The 11,708-nt window shown below is 29.4% G+C and overlaps 1 protein-coding gene across 1 annotated transcript in view; it reads right to left on the reverse strand.

The window, feature by feature from the left end:
• The window catches only part of LOC111620613 (methionine aminopeptidase 2-like), an 81,014-nt gene extending 71,113 nt beyond the window's left edge, over positions 1 to 9,901 (reverse strand). Inside the window, exon 1 of the mRNA XM_023362579.1 lies at positions 9,728 to 9,901. Within this exon, the coding sequence (XP_023218347.1) occupies positions 9,728 to 9,869 (142 nt within the window). The 5' untranslated portion in view covers positions 9,870 to 9,901. The remainder of the gene's footprint in view (positions 1 to 9,727) is intronic.
• Between the last annotated feature and the right edge of the window lie 1,807 nt (positions 9,902 to 11,708).

Genomic DNA, 11,708 nt, shown 5'->3' on the forward strand with positions numbered 1-11,708 from the left:
TAACTATAACTCGGCCACACCTTGGCAGGGCAAAAAAATTCTTAGTTAATTAATTTTCATTATAGACAGATTTATAAAAGTTCTCTTGTAAAGTATTTTTCTGAGGTCTGTCTTATCAGGTAAATTACTGTACACAGTGTATTCATTAATTTTCATTTTCATGTAGTAAAGGCTCTATGCCTTCATAAAGGATGTACTTTTCCTTTGTTTAAGGGTATTTGGGCAGTTTATTCTCTGTTGTATTCTCAAGCAAACAATACATACAAGTACAGTACAATATTTTCTGAGGAAATACGCATACTTATCCTTTTTTAACCCCATTCCCAATAACCCGGCATTTTCACAAACTCAGCCACCCTTTGGTCCACATTAGGCCGAGTTTTCGAGGCTCTACTGTATAAGGATTTTTCAAGTAGTACTCTAGAATACAAAGACAAAAATTATGATACGGAAGCTTAAATACTGTACAGTATTTTTTGAACAAAATCAACAATGATGTGTAAAAAAATAAAGTATTTCATTAACTACTAGCTTTGATAACAATAAAAAAGTATCAAACATTTTATAAGATATTGTATTTACTGGATTATGTCAAAAGTATTTTAACTTTGTAGAAACAAATAACACATCTGTCTATATTGTTTTACAATATTAAGAGATTATAAAATTATTCTGTTGGCTGCCATAAAATTCATTACACCAGTTGAAATTGCACCAAGCCATGCAAGTTGAAAGAAAAGGATGAAAAGAAAATTCTTTTTAAAAATTTGAATGCTATCATAAACCACGACATATTGGAATGTAAACTATGATTTTTTAATTTCAAATGATTATTCTAGAACTACAATGCTAATGTATTTTAGAACCAGAAAATTGTATTTAAAATAGTGAAAACATTTGTTTTCTTACAAATTAAATGTTGGACTAGTAAAAGATTTTTTGTTTCTTATAAAGATATTGAGTAAATGTCTGGAAGAATAGTTTCATCCACAATTTCTTTGTCATTCCTGAGTAAGGAGAATATATTTGTGCTCCTTTTATATTCTCCTTACTCAGGAATGACAAAGAAATTGCAGATGAAACTATTCTTCCAGAAAGTTTGAGCATTGAGCTATATCCTTGTAAAAGGATAGATTGTCCCTTTGAATATGTTGGTGCCACGTGTAGATCTCTGCATACCAGGATCAAATAACATCAAGAAGAGTCACCTACAGCAAACTCTTGAATAGGATTTACAAAGATATACCTCAATGCTCAAACTTTTGAATTTGTTGTTTCTTGGTAAAAACAGTCATACTTCATTGTTTGAATCTAATATGTTCCTGAAAATGATTTGAATGTTAAAGTTTTTTTGTTTACTTTTTATGTGAGAAATTCTAATTATAATATGTCCCTGAACCATTTAAATAACTCCAAATAGTTTCCTCAAATGACATTACAAAAAATCTATTTACTTACTAGCCCATGTTTTTATTATGATATTAAACATTACAAACTTCAGTTACCTTAGTAACAAACATGTAATGGGTCATTAACAGCTTAATGCAGGTTTTCTTGAAAGAAATGTGCAATAATGCAACAATTTGCTAGAAGCAAGATGTGCTATAGTGCATGCTTTGCTTCAGAGAAACCACCCAAATCAAAGCAGCTATATTTTATCCATGAAAATTATTATTGGAACATAATTATATAAAGTACTTGAACTTGTGAGACCAAACAAGAAAGGAGTTTATCAAAAACAAACTTTTATTTTCTCAAGTTGTGTGTGTAAAATGTAGGCACAATAAATCTCAGTGTGGTACAGTACATAATGCAATATTTTATGGTTCACAAAAGTATTAAGACTTCTCATTACTGTCTTGTTGTTTGCAGTATACTGCACAACCTAATGACTATATTACAATAACAAACTAACCATATATTTATTTTTGCTTCAAATGTACAGGTATAATTTGAAGGACAAAATTAGTACTGTTCTTAACATTCCATACATGATGCTTGCAGTAGTGACACATGAAGTCTTGCATTGTGTACAACACTCCTTACTCAGTACTCTCAACCTGACTATCACACAGACTGTATTAAACATCATTAAAGTCATTTACAGTGTCTTTTGTCTGTATTTTACAATATGTCCTCTCTCTCCATTTGGCAAGAGATGGCAATTTTAAAAAATTGCAAACCATTTTGTCAGTTAAAAAATTTTTTCCCACTTCAAATTAGTTATTACCACAAGTTTTACTTACTAATTAATGCAGATGCTAGTAACCTTATCAATTTGGAAAGCAAAAGTAATATATTAATCTGGCATTTAGAAATAAGAATCATTTTTGAATAATTTTTTAATGAATAATTCCAAATTATGCATTTCATTACAATACTTAAATTCTGTCATGCCAAAATTTTCATGTTTTAATCTACTGAAAAAAGATCAGTGAAAAAAAATGCCACTCCAAAAAATTACTCAATCTTGAAATGCTGGGTGACATGCTTGAATGTCACTTCTGCTTTCTCATCCGAATTTGCTATGTGATGTCACAACACATTAGGTGTATGGTGCACAGGACTCCCATCACACAGGAGCTTGATATTCTGCTGTTTTTCCTGAAGTGTGTTTTGTGATTCAATTTCATGCTGATTATTGAAATAAGCAAATCATGTGTTAACTTACATATCTGATTTTAATGTACAATATCTAACAAATATGTAAAGTTAATCCATATTTAAGTAATTATTGAGTAACTATTTACTGAAAATAATCATGAAATGTTTGAATCTTTTTAACTCTGGTACCTTCTTTCCATTAGTTCCAAAAGACTTTTTAACATTAGAAATATATTCTATTCATTATTCATATTATTCTAATGTAATTTTTTGAAAGCATCAGCAAAACAAGTTATTTTTTCTCTTTCTTCAATATCTATCACTGAAATACATGAAATATAAAAATTTTTAATTTAAAATTAATCTTAATTATATTTAAGTTCACATCTTTTACCTACCCAAGTGGTTGCTCCATCTTGGTTGTCATCTAGTTCCATTTCTTCTAGAGTATTTAGCCAAGGTAACATTAGCATTTCCTTGATTGTTATATCATTCACAACTGCGAGATCTTTGTATATGCCTGGTCTGTGTTAATGTAATCTTGAGACAGTACATCATTTTCATTCAGTCCCTCTATTAAAATCTGAATGTCAGTAATTTCTTGTAATAAATCTGGCTCCTCTATTTTATCATTTTAATTTGAATTAAAACCCACCTTTCTGAAATAGTTTCTTAGGCAGTTGTTGCTGATGTTTTTGTGAGCATCTGATATTTATTGAACAGTGTGCAATGCAGAAATTTTACTAGATGATTCAGATGCAATGATATTAATCCACATGAGTAATGTCATTGCATCTCATGTGGATCAAAAATTCTGAAAGGGGCAGGTAATTAATGGTAAATTCCAGACTGATTATGAAACATTAGTCTATTTATATAACATTTTCCTGCATGCTCAGAATTGATTTGTATGCAAGAGACATTGTTTCATAAAGTTGTGATATGTTTGAATATTCTTCTTGGAATTTCATGTTAAATTTGTCATTCATTTCCAAGGACTGACTGAAAAAATAGAAATATAACTTGAAATGTGAGTTGTTGTAGTTTTCAGTTTTTGAGATGCAACAAACTTATTTCCCAAATACTGCTGTTGGAAGCATAATGTTAGTGTAGGTTATTGCTGCAGAATTTGATTAACATATCATTTCAATGCCATATTACAAATGTGAGAATTACAATTAGACAATGGTGTCATAACAGTACAAATTGTCTTTCAAAAACACAGAGTTTAACTTAATTCTGATAGTTTCTAACCATGGTGATGTCAGCTGAGAAAGATTACACTGGAAATATTAAATGCTATGAATAGTCAGTCAGTGTGACCAGATTATTAAAGTTTGATTGTTGTCTATTATTCTGTTTGTTGATTAGCATTAGTTGTCTAGCTTGTTCAGTTCAGTATGTAACAATCATAGTGATACAGTAATGAGCATTTTTGTCTACTATATTCATTGCAAGAAGTATGAATCTTTTACAAATACTTAAGCATGTTGAATTGCATATTCCCAGATGGTTGCCTTTAAAAAAATGCTGAGAGTTATATTTCAGACATTGGATGCTCTTATATTCCTTGAATCAAAAATTTGTTCTGGTACAGATACAATAGCAAATTATTTGCTGAAGGCTGTGAAGAACATTTGGTTTGTGTATATCTCACACATTTTGATGGGTATCTTGCCAATATTAATGAATTTAAGCAAGATCTTAAAGATCTTGCTTAAATTCATTAATATTGGCAAGATACCCATCAAAATGTGTGAGATATACACAAACCAAATGTTCTTCACAGCCTTCAGCAAATAATTTGCTATTGTATCTGTACCAGAACAAATTTTTGATTCAAGGAATATAAGAGCATCCAATGTCTGAAATATAACTCTCAGCATTTTTTTAAAGGCAACCATCTGGGAATATGCAATTCAACATGCTTAAGTATTTGTAAAAGATTCATACTTCTTGCAATGAATATAGTAGACAAAAATGCTCATTACTGTATCACTATGATTGTTACATACTGAACTGAACAAGCTAGACAACTAATGCTAATCAACAAACAGAATAATAGACAACAATCAAACTTTAATAATCTGGTCACACTGACTGACTATTCATAGCATTTAATATTTCCAGTGTAATCTTTCTCAGCTGACATCACCATGGTTAGAAACTATCAGAATTAAGTTAAACTCTGTGTTTTTGAAAGACAATTTGTACTGTTATGACACCATTGTCTAATTGTAATTCTCACATTTGTAATATGGCATTGAAATGATATGTTAATCAAATTCTGCAGCAATAACCTACACTAACATTATGCTTCCAACAGCAGTATTTGGGAAATAAGTTTGTTGCATCTCAAAAACTGAAAACTACAACAACTCACATTTCAAGTTATATTTCTATTTTTTCAGTCAGTCCTTGGAAATGAATGACAAATTTAACATGAAATTCCAAGAAGAATATTCAAACATATCACAACTTTATGAAACAATGTCTCTTGCATACAAATCAATTCTGAGCATGCAGGAAAATGTTATATAAATAGACTAATGTTTCATAATCAGTCTGGAATTTACCATTAATTACCTGCCCCTTTCAGAATTTTTGATCCACATGAGATGCAATGACATTACTCATGTGGATTAATATCATTGCATCTGAATCATCTAGTAAAATTTCTGCATTGCACACTGTTCAATAAATATCAGATGCTCACAAAAACATCAGCAACAACTGCCTAAGAAACTATTTCAGAAAGGTGGGTTTTAATTCAAATTAAAATGATAAAATAGAGGAGCCAGATTTATTACAAGAAATTACTGACATTCAGATTTTAATAGAGGGACTGAATGAAAATGATGTACTGTCTCAAGATTACATTAACACAGACCAGGCATATACAAAGATCTCGCAGTTGTGAATGATATAACAATCAAGGAAATGCTAATGTTACCTTGGCTAAATACTCTAGAAGAAATGGAACTAGATGACAACCAAGATGGAGCAACCACTTGGGTAGGTAAAAGATGTGAACTTAAATATAATTAAGATTAATTTTAAATTAAAAATTTTTATATTTCATGTATTTCAGTGATAGATATTGAAGAAAGAGAAAAAATAACTTGTTTTGCTGATGCTTTCAAAAAATTACATTAGAATAATATGAATAATGAATAGAATATATTTCTAATGTTAAAAAGTCTTTTGGAACTAATGGAAAGAAGGTACCAGAGTTAAAAAGATTCAAACATTTCATGATTATTTTCAGTAAATAGTTACACAATAATTACTTAAATATGGATTAACTTTACATATTTGTTAGATATTGTACATTAAAATCAGATATGTAAGTTAACACATGATTTGCTTATTTCAATAATCAGCATGAAATTGAATCACAAAACACACTTCAGGAAAAACAGCAGAATATCAAGCTCCTGTGTGATGGGAGTCCTGTGCACCATACACCTAATGTGTTGTGACATCACATAGCAAATTCGGATGAGAAAGCAGGAAGTGACATTCAAGCATGTCACCCAGCATTTCAAGATTGAGTAATTTTTTGGAGTGGCATTTTTTTTCACTGATCTTTTTTCAGTAGATTAAAACATGAAAATTTTGGCATGACAGAATTTAAGTATTGTAATGAAATGCATAATTTGGAATTATTCATTAAAAAATTATTCAAAAATGATTCTTATTTCTAAATGCCAGATTAATATATTACTTTTGCTTTCCAAATTGATAAGGTTACTAGCATCTGCATTAATTAGTAAGTAAAACTTGTGGTAATAACTAATTTGAAGTGGGAAAAAATTTTTTAACTGACAAAATGGTTTGCAATTTTTTAAAATTGCCATCTCTTGCCAAATGGAGAGAGAGGACATATTGTAAAATACAGACAAAAGACACTGTAAATGACTTTAATGATGTTTAATACAGTCTGTGTGATAGTCAGGTTGAGAGTACTGAGTAAGGAGTGTTGTACACAATGCAAGACTTCATGTGTCACTACTGCAAGCATCATGTATGGAATGTTAAGAACAGTACTAATTTTGTCCTTCAAATTATACCTGTACATTTGAAGCAAAAATAAATATATGGTTAGTTTGTTATTGTAATATAGTCATTATGTTGTGCAGTATGCTGCAAACAACAAGACAGTAATGAGAAGTCTTAATACTTTTGTGAACCATAAAATATTGCATTATGTACTGTACCACACTGAGATTTATTGTGCCTACATTTTACACACACAACTTGAGAAAATAAAAGTTTGTTTTTGATAAACTCCTTTCTTGTTTGGTCTCACAAGTTCAAGTACTTTATATAATTATGTTCCAATAATAATTTTCATGGATAAAATATAGCTGCTTTGATTTGGGTGGTTTCTCTGAAGCAAAGCATGCACTATAGCACATCTTGCTTCTAGCAAATTGTTGCATTATTGCACATTTCTTTCAAGAAAACCTGCATTAAGCTGTTAATGACCCATTACATGTTTGTTACTAAGGTAACTGAAGTTTGTAATGTTTAATATCATAATAAAAACATGGGCTAGTAAGTAAATAGATTTTTTGTAGTGTCATTTGAGGAAACTATTTGGAGTTATTTAAATGGTTCAGGGACATATTATAATTAGAATTTCTCACATAAAAAGTAAACAAAAAAACTTTAACATTCAAATCATTTTCAGGAACATATTAGATTCAAACAATGAAGTATGACTGTTTTTACCAAGAAACAACAAATTCAAAAGTTTGAGCATTGAGGTATATCTTTGTAAATCCTATTCAAGAGTTTGCTGTAGGTGACTCTTCTTGATGTTATTTGATCCTGGTATGCAGAGATCTACACGTGGCACCAACATATTCAAAGGGACAATCTATCCTTTTACAAGGATATAGCTCAATGCTCAAACTTTCTGGAAGAATAGTTTCATCTGCAATTTCTTTGTCATTCCTGAGTAAGGAGAATATAAAAGGAGCACAAATATATTCTCCTTACTCAGGAATGACAAAGAAATTGTGGATGAAACTATTCTTCCAGACATTTACTCAATATCTTTATAAGAAACAAAAAATCTTTTACTAGTCCAACATTTAATTTGTAAGAAAACAAATGTTTTCACTATTTTAAATACAATTTTCTGGTTCTAAAATACATTAGCATTGTAGTTCTAGAATAATCATTTGAAATTAAAAAATCATAGTTTACATTCCAATATGTCGTGGTTTATGATAGCATTCAAATTTTTAAAAAGAATTTTCTTTTCATCCTTTTCTTTCAACTTGCATGGCTTGGTGCAATTTCAACTGGTGTAATGAATTTTATGGCAGCCAACAGAATAATTTTATAATCTCTTAATATTGTAAAACAATATAGACAGATGTGTTATTTGTTTCTACAAAGTTAAAATACTTTTGACATAATCCAGTAAATACAATATCTTATAAAATGTTTGATACTTTTTTATTGTTATCAAAGCTAGTAGTTAATGAAATACTTTATTTTTTTACACATCATTGTTGATTTTGTTCAAAAAATACTGTACAGTATTTAAGCTTCCGTATCATAATTTTTGTCTTTGTATTCTAGAGTACTACTTGAAAAATCCTTATACAGTAGAGCCTCGAAAACTCGGCCTAATGTGGACCAAAGGGTGGCTGAGTTTGTGAAAATGCCGGGTTATTGGGAATGGGGTTAAAAAAGGATAAGTATGCGTATTTCCTCAGAAAATATTGTACTGTACTTGTATGTATTGTTTGCTTGAGAATACAACAGAGAATAAACTGCCCAAATACCCTTAAACAAAGGAAAAGTACATCCTTTATGAAGGCATAGAGCCTTTACTACATGAAAATGAAAATTAATGAATACACTGTGTACAGTAATTTACCTGATAAGACAGACCTCAGAAAAATACTTTACAAGAGAACTTTTATAAATCTGTCTATAATGAAAATTAATTAACTAAGAATTTTTTTGCCCTGCCAAGGTGTGGCCGAGTTATTGAGGCTCTACTGTAATAAATGTGAAAGTAAGTATCTATATAGTAAATTTTGCCTTATGTGTTCTTTTTTAATATCAATTTATTTAAAACTTTAATTGAATTACATATACAATGTATAGACATCTTTACTTGATAACTATGAACTTAATCAAACAGTTAGGTATCATATCATTACACTAATATCTTTATCATTAAAATAAAAACATTGTCTTTTACTTTTCTGTTTATGATTTTGACAAAAGTATATGTTTAGAGTATTATGACTCAATCTGTAATATGTCAGATGCTTGTAAATTATTTTTGTACTACTAAATGCATTCAATTAAGACAAAATTAATAATCCTAAATATGTTAAATATAAACTTTGTAAACACTTACTTAAAAACAACTTAATTCCAAAAATAGATAATTTGTCTCTAGAATAAAGTTCCTCATTAACAGTTACACTTATTAACTTTATTCATTTTATCATTTATCTATCTATTTTAATGTAAACTGTTCTTTAATCAGTTTTCATATTTTTGTTTTTCTGCACTATTTTATTCAGTTTCTATTCCAATTCTGAATGAAACTTGAAGATGGCTACAAAATTAGCCAAAAAAAGTTTCTTCTTTAAATTCCAATGGATTAAAATATGCTCTTATTTTCTGAGTTCACGAAAACTTTAAATAGGAAATATGAGATTAAAAAAAAACAGTAAAAATAAAAATAGAATAATAAAAATAAAAGAACAGAATGGCAGAAAATACTGAAATTAAATATATTTTTTTTTCATTTCATCATTGCTTTATTCCATTCAATTAATTTTTCTGTAAGATAGTTATGTTTAGAATAATTGTTTTAAGATCTTTATAATAAATAAAGGAATTTTCTGACTATTTACAATTTTAAACAAACCATTAAAATATTTATCAATCATTAAAATTTAATAATAATATCAATCTTAAACAAAATGTATTTTTTATTTAATATTTCCTCTTTAAACATATAAACTCGTGTATACTTTTTGTTCAATCCAACATTATGGTCATAAATTCGTCATTTGGTCACGTTCTTAAAATATTAACTTTATTTATAGTGATTGACACGTTTTTGTTTATATTAAATTACCTTTCTTTTTTTTCTTCTTCTTCTTTTTCTTTTTACCCATTACTTCTTTACACGTGGCTTCATCTTCGGCATCTTCTGCTTCGTTACCGTCTAATATTTCCGAATTTTCTTCCACGCCATGATCTTCCATGACTGCCGCCATCTTAGCTTCTTCTAGAAAAACGCTCGAACTGCCCCCTTCCCAAATTAATACTTTTAAAAAATGTAGATATTCATTTTATTAATTTATGTTAGTATAAATAGTTTATAAATTTATAAATTGAGAAAAATATAAATAATAAATTATTAAATTTAATATTAATAGATTAACTAATTTACGTTAAAATTTAATAAATTGCATTCTTCGAACGTATATGCTATATAATGAATCGGGTTCAGGTTATTCTTGGAATTGTTTAAATGAAAATATATTCACGCTTAATATAAGATAATTATCTTTAGTATTATTTTTTTATAGATATAAAATTAATTTATTTATAATACTTTTATAAGTAATACATTTATATGCAAACATATGGACTTTAAAAATAAATATATTTAATTATATACAATTTCGTTTTTATAAATAATTGGTACATCTTATACTATGTACAACCGAAACTAGAGTCGATAGATATAGTCTACTGGTCTCAGCCATTTTCTACAGTTAATGTGTCAGGTTGACAATAGCTGGCTCTGGAGTCACATTGCGGCGAACAGGAAGTTGGTTTATTCATTTGGTTGGTAGACACTTTTGCCATTTTCAAGCATTTTTATAATCTTTTTCTACGAGAAAAAGAAACAACAGCATGCTGAATAAGTATTTTGTGACTGGGTGTAAGTCTGGCTACTGCAAATCTGGTGAAAAGGGCATGTAGGGCAAAGCGCCACAGCGTGACCTTTGCCCTCTGATCTCACTTTTGCTCCCGGACTCCAACGAAAAAAGATATTTTATGACTTGACGTTAGTTAACCTTTTGGAGTCGTCAGCCGTGCTTGGATTTGTATTATATCTCAACACTATTGTAAATATCGCGTAGCCGATCCAAATAAAGTAAATTATTTGCCTGGATCAGTGTCTCAGTTAATTCTCACCGACAGAACAAAAGACGCAGAACACGTGGTTGAGGTCAAGGTGGGCATCACGGACAAGGTAGGACCCAACCAAGACCAATTCCGCATAGTATCGAAACACGCCGCTAAAGGCATTTTTTTAATTTTCTGGTTCTAAAATACATTAGCATTGTAGTTCTAGAATAATCATTTGAAATTAAAAAATCATAGTTTACATTCCAATATGTCGTGGTTTATGATAGCATTCAAATTTTTAAAAAGAATTTTCTTTTCATCCTTTTCTTTCAACTTGCATGGCTTGGTGCAATTTCAACTGGTGTAATGAATTTTATGGCAGCCAACAGAATAATTTTATAATCTCTTAATATTGTAAAACAATATAGACAGATGTGTTATTTGTTTCTACAAAGTTAAAATACTTTTGACATAATCCAGTAAATACAATATCTTATAAAATGTTTGATACTTTTTTATTGTTATCAAAGCTAGTAGTTAATGAAATACTTTATTTTTTTACACATCATTGTTGATTTTGTTCAAAAAATACTGTACAGTATTTAAGCTTCCGTATCATAATTTTTGTCTTTGTATTCTAGAGTACTACTTGAAAAATCCTTATACAGTAGAGCCTCGAAAACTCGGCCTAATGTGGACCAAAGGGTGGCTGAGTTTGTGAAAATGCCGGGTTATTGGGAATGGGGTTAAAAAAGGATAAGTATGCGTATTTCCTCAGAAAATATTGTACTGTACTTGTATGTATTGTTTGCTTGAGAATACAACAGAGAATAAACTGCCCAAATACCCTTAAACAAAGGAAAAGTACATCCTTTATGAAGGCATAGAGCCTTTACTACATGAAAATGAAAATTAATGAATACACTGTGTACAGTAATTTACCTGATAAGACAGACCTCAGAAAAATACTTTAT

This window comes from Centruroides sculpturatus, unplaced genomic scaffold, assembly GCF_000671375.1.
Source record: "Centruroides sculpturatus isolate CEXI.00-Female unplaced genomic scaffold, Cexi_2.0 scaffold137, whole genome shotgun sequence".
Classification (NCBI taxonomy): domain Eukaryota; kingdom Metazoa; phylum Arthropoda; class Arachnida; order Scorpiones; family Buthidae; genus Centruroides; species Centruroides sculpturatus.